This window comes from Thalassophryne amazonica, chromosome 7 (assembly GCF_902500255.1).
Source record: "Thalassophryne amazonica chromosome 7, fThaAma1.1, whole genome shotgun sequence".
In the NCBI taxonomy this organism is placed as follows: Eukaryota; Metazoa; Chordata; class Actinopteri; order Batrachoidiformes; family Batrachoididae; genus Thalassophryne; species Thalassophryne amazonica.
In genome coordinates, this window is record NC_047109.1 from 93,531,976 (window position 1) to 93,549,062 (window position 17,087).

The 17,087-nt window shown below is 43.0% G+C and overlaps 1 protein-coding gene across 1 annotated transcript in view; it reads right to left on the bottom strand.

Annotated features, from left to right (window-relative positions):
- Positions 1–10,539: 10,539 nt before the first annotated feature.
- Positions 10,540–17,087, bottom strand: part of LOC117514564 (phospholipase A2 inhibitor and Ly6/PLAUR domain-containing protein-like) — a 73,978-nt gene continuing 67,430 nt past the window's right edge. The window contains exons 5-6 of the mRNA XM_034175088.1: positions 11,197–11,298; positions 10,540–11,111 (exon numbers count right to left, since the gene is read on the bottom strand). Coding sequence (XP_034030979.1) covers positions 10,882–11,111; positions 11,197–11,298 — 332 coding nt within the window. The 3' untranslated portion in view covers positions 10,540–10,881. The remainder of the gene's footprint in view (positions 11,112–11,196; positions 11,299–17,087) is intronic.

Consider the following 17,087-nt stretch of genomic DNA (forward strand, 5'->3'; position numbering starts at 1 on the left):
TCACAGTATTACTAGAGGTCAGGGTAATGCCATCCAGAGTAAGGATCTGGTTAGACACCATGTTTCTAAGATTTGTGGGGCCAAGTACAATAACTTCAGTTTTATCTGAGTTTAAAAGCAGGAAATTAGAGGTCATCCATGTCTTTATGTCTGTAAGACAATCCTGCAGTTTAGCTAATTGGTGTGTGTCCTCTGGCTTCATGGATAGATAAAGCTGGGTATCATCTGCGTAACAATGAAAATTTAAGCAATACCGTCTAATAATACTGCTTAAGGGGAGCATGTATAAAGTGAATAAAATTGGTCCTAGCACAGAACCTTGTGGAACTCCATAATTAACTTTAGTCTGTGAAGAAGATTCCCCATTTACATGAACAAATTGTAATCTATTAGACAAATATGATTCAAACCACCGCAGCGCAGTGCCTTTAATACCTATGGCATGCTCTAATCTCTGTAATAAAATTTTATGGTCAACAGTATCAAAAGCAGCACTGAGGTCTAACAGAACAAGCACAGAGATGAGTCCACTGTCTGAGGCCATAAGAAGATCATTTGTAACCTTCACTAATGCTGTTTCTGTACTATGATGAATTCTAAAACCTGACTGAAACTCTTCAAATAGACCATTCCTCTGCAGATGATCAGTTAGCTGTTTTACAACTACCCTTTCAAGAATTTTTGAGAGAAAAGGAAGGTTGGAGATTGGCCTATAATTAGCTAAGATAGCAGGGTCAAGTGATGGCTTTTTAAGTAATGGTTTAATTACTGCCACCTTAAAAGCCTGTGGTACATAGCCAACTAACAAAGATAGATTGATCATATTTAAGATCGAAGCATTAAATAATGGTAGGGCTTCCTTGAGCAGCCTGGTAGGATTGGGGTCTAATAGACATGTTGATGGTTTGGATGAAGTAACTAATGAAAATAACTCAGACAGAACATGTGTGTGTAATGTTGGGTTTTGCATTAGGATGTCGTCAACATAGATAAGGGTGCCTTGCTCGTTTGCATCGGGGCACGCCTTGTTCAAGAAGATGTTGAATTCTGCAGGTGAGTTGGCATAGCCAAATGGGCACCTGGTGAAAGTGTACTGGCGGTTGGCGAAGGTGAATGCCAGTTTGTGTTGATCGTCTTCATGGACAGGGATTGTCCAGAACCCGGAGACCACATCAAGCATGGAAAAGTATTTTGCATCTTTTACTTTAGCAAGTTCCTGCTCTAACCGAGTCATCAGCCATCGAGATAGCGACACCTGTTGGTTGAGTTTGCGGTAATCGATGGTAAGTCTCCACTTACCATTTGGTTTGATTACTGGCCATACAGGGGCTGAATAGGTGCTGTTGCACAGTCTCGTGATCCCTTTTCCTAATAGATCATATATGATTTCCTGTACATGTTCATAGGATACCAGAGGAATTTTGTACTTTTGCACGAAGGTGGGTGGTGCATTTGGAGGAGTTGGGATGTGCACAGAGTGGATGTGGTGAGTCCACAATCCAACGAAACATTGGCAAAGGATGCTCGGTATTTATAGAGTAGGTCTCTTAGACGTCCTTGCTCCTCATCATTATTTAAAGCATCTGCTGCGGTCAAGACTTGTTCTACCTGAGATGCAAACTCAGAATGAGAACCTGGGTTACGGTTCAGAGCTGGTTCAGTGTCATTTCCAGCATTTGTTCTGTTTTGAGAGTCAACCGTGAGGACCGTAAGGGTCTGGAGGACCATGTGGTCAGGGTCATCAAGGTCTATTCTGCTGACAGTGTCTTCCTCAGAGATGTTCGCTGGAAATACAGTGATTGCTCCTGAGGGTTTGGAAAAGACAACCCGCCGTTGTGAACAGGGATGAAGCGATGGAGGGACTTGGCCAAGAACCGGGATGTTCAGCTCAAAGTCCTGGAATTCAGTGCTGATTAACCAACCCAGTGGGGTGGCTTTGGGAATCAGGATATCTTCACCAGTGTCGTTATGCACCATCAAGTTGCTAGTTGTCCGACCTCCTAGGTTCAGAAGTGGAGTGGCTTCAAGAGATAGTCCCAGTTTGGTGAAGAGCTGGGATGGCTGGAAGACTGCCTGTGAATGCTGGAGTGGTGCATTTTTCAGGTGGGCAGGTATCGTGATGTGACCATCACTCACTACCTGACATGCATCAGGGATCAATTGTCCAGACCTTAGATACTCCGGATCGGAGTAAGTGGGGTCATCGCATGCTCTGATCAAAGACCAGAGGACCTGATTTACTCTGTCAACCTGTACCTCCAATCGGACAAGGAGGTCACCTCCTATGTAGACAGTCCGTGGTAAATTTGGAACGACTAAGAATGAGTGGCTCAATTCTTGTTGGTTCCAGCACATTCTGAGTGTGCAGATTCCAGGTGCCTTGAGTACGGTCTGGGGTAGAGGGTCCTTTGGAAAACGGAAAGATTTTTCCACATATAAAATGTCTGGACTGGATTTGCTCAATGAGTCAAACAGACTTTGAGTAATAGCTGATCTTTCGGCCCAAAGAGCCAGAGCTATGTCAGCAGTGTGTGTGTTTTCCAAATGGAGACCATCTACTACCAGAGGGCTGTACTCACTCACATTAGTGTCCTCTGACAGCTTACAGAGGAAAGTGTCCTTCTCGGCCAGCAGTGCATCTGGGGGCCATGAAGCATTCTGCGGGTCGACATCCGATGGAATGTCCGCTGTGACCGTGTCACGTGGGGGTTCTGTATCATCTGGGATCTCAATGGCATAACATTGGGGCTTTGCCGGTTGATTCACCTCAGGTGGGTGAGGGTGACGGACCTGTGCCCACAGTTTTAACTGTTTGAAATCAATGAGGGGTTCAAATGGGTTGAGAAAATCTTTCCCTATGAGGAAGGGAATGGTGTCGAGTGCTGATATGTACACAGGGTGTACCAGACTCATGGGTCCAACAGTGATGTTGACCAGAGCCATTGAGGACAAATTTGTCGGGTTGTTCATGTAGGGATGGGTCTCCAATGAACCTGCAGTTGTTTAAACAGTGAGGTAGACATTAAGGTGACATCGGCAGCAGTGTCCAGAAGAGCCTCATGTCTTAGTGAGTTTTCCAGGATTAGGGACAAATAAAATTTCTTTGCAATCCCCTTCTCAGAGAGGTTGCCTAAGGATTTCCGTACAGGTGGTTGTCCAGGTATAATAGACGTTGGATCAGCGCGTGGTCTCGTCCTGATCAACCTGGACTACCAAGATGGCACTGGGAGGACCAGACTTGGTCTCTCTTGGTTCTTGGGCCCCATCTGAAAAATACAGTGTCTCAGGACGTGGATCCTGTGATGGTGACGCTAACAGGTTGTCTACACTCCGGTATAGGTCTTCCTCAGATGCCTCTGGCGGAGTTTGTGAAGACACCGGGTAGCTGGTTGGAGATGGGGGTTTACACACAGCACGTTAGCTTTCTTTTTGGCCTTTGGAGGAAGCCTTTCATGATCTTCCAGATTTATTGGTGGAGGCTTGAGTCCACATGCTTGGACTGGTCTCTTTCTCTGGAGTCTCGCTTCCAAGCGCTCTCATTGTTGCGTCCAGGTGGTCCCTGATGTGGGTGTCTGAAACACTGCCATCCTTGGGATCGGTCACCTGGGTACGCACGTCTGTCATCGGGGTGATCTTCCCATGTGGTGGGCTTCTCCCACTGTCTGGGTTTGAATTTATTTCCCTGATTTTCAGCAGTTTCGGATCCCTCTCTGGTTCCGAAGTCATTTTGGTTTTGTGGGGACCACTGCGGTTTTGCTCGTGGTCCACCTCGATCCTTGGGTCGGCATCTGACAGATGGTTTCATCTGTCGAGAGGAGGTAGTGGCAGAGCCAGTATGAGGTTTAAATTTCCCCCTGGAGGTGCCTTCAAGCTCGAGGGTAGGCCTAGGTGCTTTAAGGCTGAGGATCATTTTGTCCTCGGATTTACCCCTCTCTTAACTTGTTTAGCGAAACCTTTCATAGCAAGATCCCACAGGTACTGTATGGGAGCCTCATTGGGATCTCCCAGGATTCCCAGATGATAACTCGTGTTAGGGTGGAGATTGTCAAGGAACAATGTTTTAAAATTAAGGTCTTCTTCCATACCTGGTTCATTTCGGGTGCCGAAATAGGTACAGAGGAGCCTGTTGTAGTATTGTTGGGGCAGTTCACGTCTGCCTTGTTTGACAGCCATAGCGGCGGCTAGGCCTGTCCAAACGGAATGATCTGAATATTCTTTTTCTAATGCTAAGCTAAGTTTAGCAAAGTCTTGTCGTACCTCCGCGGGTTGACGCTCAACGAACCGGCTGACCTTGCGGCTGGAAGTCCGCTTGATGAGGTAAATGTAATGTTCCCTGGTAGCATGAGTGAAATCCCTGAGGTAATAGCGTATGTCGTTTAAATACGCACGTGTCGAGGGAGCCTCCTGGAGTTGGCTCAAAATGGTTAATGAGCCGTGCAATCTTGTCCAGTTCTCTGTCATTAAGGACTGTGGTAGGACGCATATGAGGGGGAAGGAGAGGCGATGTCTCTCGATACCCATGATAAGGAGGTTGGAACTCCTGAGGATGTGACATGGGTCCTGACAGAGGTTCAGGGCGCAATTCCTTGCGGTCTGTGGTGGTGAAAGTTTGTGTTCCATTTTCCCACATGACTGTTTTGTTTTGTTCAGGGTCTCCCGGTGGTTGGGAGTTTAATTGTAGTTTGTGCTTTAATGACTGCACTTCAGCATTGAGGTGCTCATTTCATTCTCGAGTATCGTCTAAAAGAGTTTGTGTATCTGTCAGACGTCTCAGCACCTCATGAGTCTTCAGCTTTTCACTCTAAAATGTCTTCAAACTTTCCAGCATGACTCTTCAATGTTTTAAGCTCACCATACGCCTGTTGGAGTAAATGATGAGCTTCTCTTTGTTCTCGATGCGCGGACCTAAGTTCAGTTTGTAACTCCTTAAATTCATTGTTGCGTTCCTGAAGAGTTTCTTTCAGGAGTAAAGCTTGGTCTTTAGCTCCAGAATCAGGTGCGGTATCTGATTCATCTGGGGAAGCCTGTAGATTTTCCAGTTTTTCTTCAGCAAGGGTCAAAGACTTGTTTTTCTTCTAATTGCTGTCTCAGGAGTTTATTCTCCTTGCGCAATTCTGCATTTTGTTCTTTCTGCCTTTTTAGAGAAAGAACTGATTTCTCCATGAGTGATTCTGCATGTTTGAGCTTCAGGGCTGTGGCAATAGCTAGCTTGCCAAGCACTGTAGCCAGGTTTTTCTTTTCCACAGTTGCTGCTAATGTCTGACTGATGAGTTCAGACATTTCAGCAACTATGCCTTCACGTGTGGCTTGTTGCATGTCATGCAAGTACCCTTACCAAAAAATAGTACTGATAAGTATATAAAAAGTAAACTGGAAGTATACTTGAAACATACTTGCATGTACTACTTTTTGGTAAGGGATAGCCAGGCAATATTTCGGCGGTCAGGTCGGATAAGACCTCTTCTAAAAGCTCACGAGTCGCTACGACCTTGGCTTTCCAGGTCAGTAGAAGTTCTTGGTTTGTTGTCACTGGGCGTGGCCATGTTGGCTTTCTGGGATGACGATTAGACAGCGTCCACCAGAAACAAAACAATAAAGAATTGACAACAAAATAACAAGATGAGCGATAATAAAAAAAAAACTACAGATGATCCAGCTGCAGAAGTGTGAAAGGGATTCGTGAGTTAACTGCAGGTGAATCGAGCAGTGGAGAATTCACACGAATGCAAAAGGAAAATGTTGAGGAGTGTTATTCGTTGTATTATTTACAATGAATTATGTATTATGTACACGTAGAACTTTCCTGGGTTTAGTTATTGTGATGTAACACCAATATTCTCTGTTTAGAATTACTATGGGTTACACTTTGGTAAAGCTTCAGCACTTTCACTTCAAAAAGAAATCACTCCTGAAGGAGGTGTTCTTTTAATGAGGTAGGAGAGTTGTAAAAAAAAAAACAAATTTTTCTTTATTGTTATTTAAATGATCTCCTGATTAATCCTAATTGGATTGAAACTATAAAGTTCATTAGCTAGTTGTGAAAACAACAAGATTAATTAAATATGTGTACACTTGATTAGTATCAAAACAGTAGAATAAATGATTAATATTTCCAATTAGAATTGGAGAAGCGACTTAAAAGAGTTAAAAAAAAATTATTATGCAAGATGAAACTTGATAATAAATGTTTCAGTTTCAGTTAATAGTAGTCATTCTTTTAAGTGGTAGGGAAAAGTTAAAAAGTTGCTGGAAATTATTTACATGCAATACAGGCTAGTTACCAGCAGTCGGCGGACTATCTGGTCGCTGTAGCATGCTGTTATGTTGTTAGCAGAAGCTAGGCTAGCTGGTTAGGCGCTTTAGCTGCGGTGATTAGCACCTGGGTTAATTCAATGATCGGAGCCTGGGCGTTTGACAGCGGCTAACGGCCTGTTAGCATGCTATTGCCTCTGGTTTTCCGATGGCTAATTAGTGTTCAATCCGAGTTAAGGGGCCGTTAGCACAGCTGTAGAAGCTAGTGCATGTTAGCAGGCCCGTACTGTCGCGCGCAGCGCCGACAGCAGAAATCGATTGAACTAATTACACGGACTGAATAACATGCAGGTTTCATGCAGTTAGTGACCATTAGAAGCAGCTTGGTTAACCAAGTAATGCTTAATGAAACAACTCGTTCTGATTTTCAACACCGCTCGTGGCTGCTAAGCCGTTTGGAGCTGGCGTACTAAGATGGCAACTGTTTACATCGTGCGTGTGACGTAGCGCAGTTTCATGGCGGCGCGTCAAGCTGTTGATGACATCGTGACGTCGGCACGTCTTGACATGATTCACACAGAGGGGTTTTGAAACAGGCAACGCCTCCTCTTCAAACTTTTCCGCTCAGCAGCAATAAATTCTTAAAAACGTGCTTGTTTTTTCACAAAATGGCGGATTCGGTGGTCCTGTGAACAGTACAGTACCTTTAAAATACAAGATGGTGGACACGGGGGAACCCTTCCTTTTCTCTCAAACAAGCTTTTGATCAGGACGTCTCCTGGTCAGGGAAGCAATCACTGGCAATCCCTTTCTGGAATACAGGTTCAGTCTAAAATCTAAAATCTCAGCTCATGCAAATTGTGTCTGGACAATCAGAGCACAGCATGCTGACTGACTCACAAGGTTTGTGACTGGTTAAGTAGCTAATTTAACTAGTCCCTTGGAGTCACAAATACAGTGATTACAACAATTGGAATCTCGCAATTTTGCAATATATATCCGGGTGAGCAGTTTAAATCTGGAAACTCGCAGAATTTTAACTGTCACCGAGGCCTCACATTAAACATGAATTTCTCGTGAAAATAACACAGCGCTTTCTTTTTTCTCTCTTTTTCTCTCATGCACACGCACACAGTTGAATAAGGACAGATTAAGTTGCTCTATACGCTTCCAGCTTAATTGGCTGTGTTTTCTGTATGACTCACAAAGGTTCAGACCTGGTAAGTGCAGCCTCACATGGGCTTGCACCAATATACTGTAGGAAAGAAAGCCACAGGATGAATATATTAATGTTTGGAATATTGAAAATTATCACTTGTGGATAATTTTAACTCGAATAGGGGGCACCACCTATCGCTGCCTTAATGATCTATAACAAGGTTATAATATCATTGATTTTAGGGTCAGTCGATAGGAAATATTAAGATCAGTCTCAAATTCTCAGGGGTAAGCTCCGCAGGTCAGATCGACACCCTCTGTAAAACCATACAAAAATCACAGACAACATCACACGTTTAAGATATTTATTGAACTCTGGCAGGAGCTAAATAACAGGACATATTACAGTAAGCAATTTAATGATTCTGTGTAGGCTCTCAGTTGTCCAGGTGGTTTCCACAGTAGAGAAGCGTGAATCTTCGACTGGACTGGGTTGCTTGATGCGAGGACATTTCGCTTCAGATCGCAGAAGCTTCCACAGCTAAAATTCTTGCTCTGGTAGTCTGATTCTGTCTTGACTCTTGTAGAGAAGAATAAACAGAAGCCACAAATGCTGGAGTTTTAAACCTAACCAGACGTGGGTACCCACATACTGTGAGGGCTTTCCGGACAAGTTGTTCTTTAGCCCTTCCCTCTGCAGTTGTGGGCACCTGTAGGGCTCTGTGTTGAAGAGTCCTGATCACCCCGAGCTTGTGTTCAAGGGGGTGGTTTGAACCAAAGAGCAGATATTGGTCAGTGTGAGTTGGTTTTCTGTAAACCCCTGTCTGGAGCTGCCTGTTCTCTCCAATTGTAACATCACAGTCCAAGAAGGCTAAATGGTTGTTTCTGGCATCCTCACATTTTGGATCGATTCAGAATCGTAATAAATAAGAATCGCGATTCGGACGTGAAACAATTTTTTCCGGCACCCCTAGTGCTGAGTACTCCACAAGTCACTCATGTGGAATGCCTTGGTAGCAAAGCGCTTAAATGTGTACATGCAGGCTCCTCATAACTACATGGACATGGCTGAATCCATGGATAACACTGCGGAAAATTGTCACAGTCTGCCCCTATCCGAACCTATGTCTTGGTTTGTCCTCTGTCGGTGTCCTTTTTCCTGCTCTTTTATCTTCTGTTTGGACCTGGTCTTTGATTTATTTTTTATTATACTTTAGTCACTGATTGTGTTATCTGTTTGTTATGCTTTAACCATGTGCTGAGTTCTGTTCTAGTTTCTGGTCCAACTTTAATTTTCTTGTTGATCTCTGTTCATTATTTATTAATGAAAACAGATTATTGAAAGGGATTATTTCATGTGTGGATTTTTACATTTTCTTTGTGTTGTGTTTGGGTTTATCTTTTATTCAGGGTCTGTCTGCTTTCTGTTTGTCTGACTGCACGCTCTTGTCTGGTGTTTGGGGTTTGGACTGGGTCCTTCTGTTTGCTACGCCTCCTTCCTGATTGTTCTTACACACCTGTCTCTCATTTCCCTATAACCACCACCTGTGTTATTTAAGCCCTTTGTGTTTATCATGTTTTTGCCAGTTCATTCTGCTTTTTACTTTGTTACCTCTGCCTGGCTGACTGTCTCACTGTGTACTATTTAATTCTACCCAGTTCTTATTGTAATACTGTCCCTTACAAAGTTGAAGTATTCTTCAGTTTGAATTTATTTAAAGTCATGTTGAAAAACAGGCCTGGGTCCCCAGAGATGCAGCCCACATAGGGACTCCATCTTGTGAGAGACCCCAAACAAAACCAACAAGTGTTTTTATAAACACAATGTAGGTGGTAAAGTGGGTGGGTTTTATTCCCACAACACCTAACCTTATTGGCTTGTGTAGCTAGAGGGGAAACCCAGTTGTTCGGTACCTGGTGGAACCTAACTCCTTTGTTGTCATCAGATTCAGACCAGTTGACATGTATATTCAAACAGATAACTAAAACTCACTAAAAAATAACCATTTAATCATAGCAAATACTTGATAGTAAAAACTAAAATATAATAACAAATAAATCTAACAGTACCGAAACACTACCTCAATTCTGGATAAACCCTTTTGATAACTCCTATGCCACAGTCTGTGTGTGTGCATTTGTGTCTATCTGCTTTTTGTGCCACACAACAAATCTCGACACAAATCTCTGGCCCAAAGAAAAGTGGACAAAACCCCTTGAATGTGACAGATGTGACAGTTGGAACAATAAGACAATATTTAGAAGAGAACACTGGCATGTGCGCACATTTTTTTCCATGGCTTTATTCATGAAAATCATTCAATATTATAAAAAAAATAGCTTGCGTGAAAACAGCCCAGTCTCACGTTTTTGTTTTTTTGTTGTTTTTTTTTCCGTGCCCCCGTGACGAAATGAGTCAAATTTTCGTGACGGGGTTTTTTTTTTTTAACTCACTATTACTAACCCTGCTCCTACCCCTGACCCTAACCTTAACCATAACCTAATCTTACTCCTTCCCCATCCAAACCATAACCACCCCCGACCCCCCGCCTCACTTTTAATTTCGTGCAGCCATCACGGAATGAATTAGAATGAATTTGTGCTGCCGTGACGAAAATGAGGTGCTTTTCGTTACAATATCACGAACCAATGGATTAATGTATATTTTGTGCTGCTGAATCACGACTTTCCATGAAACCAGGTTGTTGAAAGCTACATTTAATGTCTTGATTCAAACGTGCTTTGTACAAATTAGCTGTGTTTGGTGGAGGAGCTGGAAAAAACAGCAGTTTTCCATCAAGGAACATTTCTTGGGATAATTCAGGGGTCTCAGCACATTTAGGATATATTCCTTCACTTCCCATAAAAAGTAGACACTTTGCAGAATTCACAAATATATCATATATTGGGTTTTTTTTTAACTGACTGAAATAATGAAGATGAGAAGATAGAAATATAAAACTCTCCCAATATACTGAAATCACACAAGATTTTCATTTGATTTGTTAAATTTAAGATTTTGGTTTAATGTTTGGTGGATCGATAATTATAATTGCGCTCAGATTCAGATGATCAATTAACCACCTCAGCAGAGGTTATAACCACTAACTAAGTCAAATAAAAACGCTGTGATGAATATGAAGATTTTATTCTGCACAACTGAGCAACAATCAGAAAAGCTACAGAAGCTGAAACAACTTTCTATATTCTTTTTATTCCACACACATCATGGCACAAAACAAAGAAATTTGCATTTTGAACTGAGATTAAATGTTGAAAATAAAAAAAAAAGAAAAGAAAATTTGATCTGTAATACAGAAAGAGATTTGAAATGTAGAAATGACTGGTATCAATCTTTTACATCATATGAGGCAGCTGTTCTTGCTGCATATATGAGAGAGATGATCCAACCTCTGGCAGAAAGCAGTCACAGTAGCACTGATACGTTTCATACTCTTATTACTCCACAGTTCACCTTTTTTTCATACAACGGTTTTGTAGTTTTACCACATACTGTGTGTAGTACAAAGAAGCACATAAGCACATGAGGTTACCAGGAACATTTTGGTTGTTGCAGTTGTCAGTTGAGCAGCACACGGTGTTGGCGACAGTCTTACTGAATCCATTGTTGATCGATGCTGAAACACAATTCTCGGCCACAACACAACTTCTTCTTGTGAGGTCTGTAATTTGTGTACCGCCTGCAACATGAAACAAGTCAGCACAGAGCGGTCTTGTTTTTCTGTAATGATCACAGTAATAACTAGATGCAGACTTCATCCATACCTAGATATGCAGTTATTCGTGTCGCACCACAAAGTTCAGATGCAGAACATTGTGTGCTTGTGCAGCTTGAGCCTTGACCAGTGCAGCACGTCAGGCTGGAGGCTGATACGACACAAGAGTAAAAAAAATTAATACATTTGATTTAGTAGCAATATCAACATTAAACCCCCGTCACACATAGCAAGAATGTGGAGGAACCATTCCGACACGCCAAATACTGCCATTATCCGATGCATTCGGGAAGAAAAGGGGCGTGGCCAGCTGTGGTCCGAACGTATCTGGACTGCCTCGTGCACACCTGCACGATGCAGCACAAACATATTTCAGACAACAGTCAGATGACACAGACTGCTGTCAGATGGCACCGACACTGGAACTCTCACTCACTCACCCACACAATCAAATATCTGCTTGTCCTCACATTCCCAGCACTAAACTGACCTCTCATCAGTGTGTGTCTCACATGACGGAGTGTGCGCATGTACGTGTGTAGAACAGGCGATCCGAGTGATGAGTGTGTGTCCACTCAGCTGCACGTGTGTTCACAATGGCTGAATGACCTGCGTGTGTAGAACAGGTGATCAAAGCAGTGTGTGAGCGTGTGGCTGAAATGTTCACTCAGCTGTGTGCGTATGTGTCCATAAATGCTGTACCAGCCACTCCATGTGCGCACGCGAGCACTGGAGCTGTCCATCTGGCCGCACAAAAAGGCTGACAGCTGTCAGTGATCACCTGCTTGTGTACAGTCCGGTGAAAAAACTCCCTCTTCTTCTTCTGCTTTAATCACGGAACATTTATAGATTTTGGGCAACTGAATAGACAATCTATAAAGCAAGAAACGTCTGTGTGTATGTGACTCGCATGGCTTTGGACTCTGGCAAGGATGGTCGCATTCCTCCCCTCTCCTCTCCTCCTTTTTCTGTTCTCTAGCTCTTTTCCGACCTTCAAAGTCTCAGCTTCACCAGAGTGTGAATTCTTCAAATTAAGATTTGGATTAACCATGGAACTGATCAGCTGGTCTCTCAACGCTATTGACACCATTTTTTTTTTCTTTGACAATTAAGTCAGGGCTGGGGGACCCTGTGTGCCCTGATGGAACCCACCCAGAGGACTATGCTCTCGACGCCTGAGAGAATGGAGTGTGACATGTGGCTCCACTCTCTGTGGAAGACATGAGCATTTATTTCTATTCACTTTTATGGTGGGAGGTTTGGTGCTGATTGGTTTGTGCGCTGCCCTGACCCACAGGAATTTTTGCAAGACGGCTGCTTCCAGAATCTTGTCCCCTCATCGGTCCATCATGATTAATGAGTTGGGCAATACTGTGCAATCTCAGACTGTGTGAACTTGTGAAGTCAAACGTAAAATGGAGACCATCTTGGAGCATATACACTGCATTGCAAAGGAATGCAATGCAGGAATTCTTCACAAATTTGCACTCTGGACAGTCAGAGGTGCAGTAAATGGAATTCTGTATCTCTCCGTCTAACATCAACACGGCAGCCTTATTGGCTCCTGAAGGCCAAATTCCCTGCTCTAACACCCGGAAGGATCTACGGCCTTGGTGAAGGAATTTGGCTCCCCCTTCTTATCTATCTACCCCCCCCCCCCAGCCTGCTGTTGCCTAGCAACATCAGACTTTACACACACACGGACAGAAACTGACAGAAACGTAACTCATCTGTACATGACGCATGTCTCCCTCCCTTGTCACCGATGTCCTCTCTCCCAAGGCAACAGAAGAGGTGATCAAAACACTGAAAAGTGGTGGAAATACGCTCCCATTCTCTCTCCACACCGATGCTCCCAATAAGGGAAATCGGAAGATGTTTCCCTTGGCCGTGCAGTTTTTTACGCCAAAGAATGGGGTTCTCAACAAGGTTTTAGATTTTTTTGAAAATCCAGATGAGTCTGCAGAGGGAATAGTAAAAACAATACGAAGTTCTCTTCAAAACATGGGTCTATCCCTAGATGATGTTTCTGCATTCAGTGCTGACAATGCAAATGTCAATTATGGCATCCACAACTCTGTGTTCACAAAATTGAGAGAGGCCAACAGTGAGATCCTTCGTGGTAACTGCCATGCACATATCGTCCATAACACGGTGAAAAAAAGCCCTGGACAATTGATGTGGAAAATATTGTCCTAAAGATATACGAGGTCTATTAGAAAAGTATCCGACCTTATTATTTTTTTCAAAAACCATATGGATTTGAATCACGTGTGATTACATCAGACATGCTTGAACCCTCGTGGGCATGCGAGAGTTTTTTCACGCCTGTCGGTTACGTCATTCGCCTGTGGGCAGTCTTTGAGTGAGGAGTCGTCCACCCGCTCGTCGATTTTTTTCATTGTTTAGGAATGGCTCAGAGACTGTTGCTTTGTTTGATAAAATTTTTTTCAAAACTGTAAGGCACAACTGAGTGGACACCATTCAATAAATTCAGCTGGTTTTCGGTAAAAATTTTAACGGCTGATGAGAGATTTTGGTCTGGTAGTGTCGCTTTAAGGACGGTCCACGGCGCCTGACGGCGATCTGTGCTTCGAGGCGGCAGCGTCTCGCCGTTTCAAGTTGAAAACTTCCACATTTCAGGCTCTGTTGACGCAGTAAGTCGTCAGAGAACAGAGAACTTTCAGAAGAAGTCGGCACGGAGGTGTTTTTCCTGTCGCGGCGCACACAGATTTGCCGAGTCGTCACGGAAACGACTCGGCGAATTTGCGCGTACGTCTTTCATTAAAAAAATGTCCTTAAACAGTGGAATGTCCGCATAAATTCCTCATGCCGGCCTCTTCTGAATCTTCTCTGTTCTCTCACGATGTCCTGGGTGAATTAAGCCTTAAATTAGGATGTTTTCAGCTCGAAACAGGCCGACGACAGCGCCTGGAAGCGCTGCAGGATGTCCCGCTCCGTGGGAAGTCCTTACACCGACAGAAACACCCCATAATCTCTCATCAGCCGTTAAACTTTTCACAGAAAACCAGCTTAATTTCTCGAATAGTGTCCACTCGGATATTCCTCACAGGTCCAGAAAAAATTTTGATAAAGCAACGCGCGCCGTCTCGAGCAGCGTGTGAAACAAAGGAATTCAGCCGAGAGGGCGGGACCACATCTCACTCAAGGCCTGCCCACAGGGAAATGATGTCACTGACACACGTGAAAAAACTCACGCATGCGCACGAGGGTTCAAGCATGATTGGTGTAATCGCATGTCATTCAAATCCATATAGTTAAAAAAAAAAAATAAAAGGGTCGGTTTATTATCTAAGAGACCTCGTATAGCTTCTTTTCCACCTCTGCCAAAAGGAGAGAGTCCCTGAAGGAGTTTTATGAATTCTGTGACGTTGAGTTCCATGAAATCCTGCGCCATGTTGTGACAAGATGGCTGTCACTCAACCCTGCAATCACCCGCCTGCTGCAGAACTGGGTCCCGCTGAATTCCTATCTCATCAGCATTGGTGAGGAGTGTCCAAAGCACCTGAAAGAACTGCTGAAGTTGACAGAAGATGCTGTAGATGAGGAAGAGGCCGACACTGTGGAAGTGTACCTTCTCTTCTGCAACAACGTGCTGTCTATGTTTGAAGAAGTGGTAAAAAACCTGGAGAAGAATGCGACTACATCTGTTGATCTCTATTCCATCATGGACTCTTTCTTGAAAAAACTAGTTCAGAGACGAAATGATGCCTTTTACGGGTACCTAACAAGACAGAAGCTCCAGCATCTTCCACCATCTGCTGCTGAAGTTGCCAGGCAGGAGTTTACAGCCTTCTTAAACACTGCCATCAGTTATGTGGAGAAGTGGTTTGACTTCTCTGAGGAAAACTGGCTCTTCCACCTGCAGCCCCTCTCTCTGGCATCTGGGAAGATCTCCTTTGATGACATTGAGAACATCAGCGAGCAGCTTCATCTGGTTGGCAGGTAAGAATGAAGCAATTGCCAATTTAGTGATAAACCATATTTTATTATTGTTGATTATTAGAAATAAATAAATACAATTATAATTTATACAATTGGACACAATCATAAACTTACTGTACACTATATACACATATTATCTTTTGCACAACTTACAAATTCAAACAGTTCATATGGATGGGTAAAAAAAAACTACATAGTTAATACTGTATAAAATATACATTATTAATAATACAAATTTATTATGTACCACTTATGACTCAGGTCACCTTCTTATCTCTATTGGCAGACTGAACATCTCTATGGATCAGGTTTATGATGTGTGTGACTGCAAACAGCCTGCTGGAACACCTCACTACAGCACCCCAGGAGAAGGAGAAGTGGCAGTCCAAGGGAACAGCAGAGCGATGGATGCAAGTTCTTCAGGCAGCTGACATCCCCAACATCCAGGCAGTTGTATCCTTTGTCCTCAGCATTCCGTCGTCCACTGGATTTGTGGAGAGGATTTTCCCTTTCATGAAGAATAAGTGGACTGATGTGCATAACAAATGTTCTACTGAATTAATTAGAAGCGAGCTCATTGTCAGTCTAAATTATGAAATGACTTGTTCAGAGTTTTACTCTGTAGCAGTGAAAGACAACTCCTGACTGCAGCAAGGGCTCAAAAGAAATACAAATGGAAAAAATAGGCTGTCTCCACTCTCCACATGAAGTGACATCAGGCTTTTGGTGTCTAAGTTTATTCTTTTGTAGCCTACTATAACTGTAACCTACAGTCATGGCACGAGTATTGTTTACTTTTTCAGATTTTTTTTTATTTATTTTTTGCACTTTTTATTACACTAAATGTGCACTGTTACATTGTTTTGCACTGTTACACTGTTTTGCACTGTTACACTGTTTTGCACTGTTACATTGTTTGGATGATGCAATTTTTCTATTGTTTTTTGTTAATTTATACAATTTTAAGTTAAGCAATAACACTACAGAGAGATTTATTTTTAAATAGTTTTTTATGCTTTGAAGCAGGAAAGGATGCTCATATTGTATTTGTGAGTGAAAATTTATTTTGCACTAAAAATAAATTGGTAAATAATAATTTATTTTCAACGTGTTCATATCACAACAAATGCATGTATGCATCTACTTAAATTCAAGGTCAAGTCAATAGTCAAATGCTTAAAAATCATTTCACACACACGCTGGGAAGGGTGAAGGCAATGGTCGGATCGGTCGGTCGGCCCTGCCAGTGAGGTGTCCCTTATTTATTTTTCAGAGAGTTGGCAATCCTAAGTTGTAAGGTCATGTCTGTCCAAACACAGAACATTTTCCCCAGCCGTGATGTCCAGAAGCAGAGATCTCAACAGCTGCTGCTGTCGGCGGCCACACGCCCTGTCAGTTCAGTGCACACACCAACGTGTCACTCTGTTTCCGTTATGTGATCTTTTTTTGTTGTTGTTGTTATTTGTTATGTAATTGTTAGTGGCGTTTTTGCATTAGGGGCCCGTGGGGCACGGTCCCACCATTTGTCGCTGTTGTGGAGAATTATGCTCATCACAATTATGTTGTTCAGCAAAACTTCAAGTTAACAACCTGAACTTTGTTCGCCAAATAAAATGTTGAAGATTTCATTTGCAGAGTGTATTTCTTCTATAGACTTGTTTGTAATATTGTTCTGTATGGATTTGTCTCTGCTGCTCACCTGTTTCCGCTCGATGGGGCAGAAGGCCGTGCCTGCAGCGCTCTGAATTGGTCACACTGCTGCGTGTGCATGCGCATACTCAACGCACACGTCAGTTTGGCCAGTGGGGCCTGACAGCCAGGGCCCCAGACACTTTCCTATTGGTTGATTTGGTGTGAGGGCGGGTACTGAGCATCACTACCTTGTCAATTAACTATTTTGCTGTTTGGATAAACAATGAAACGAGTAGATTATTTAGCGACTGTGCGATATGGTACTCTACCAATCGAACATAA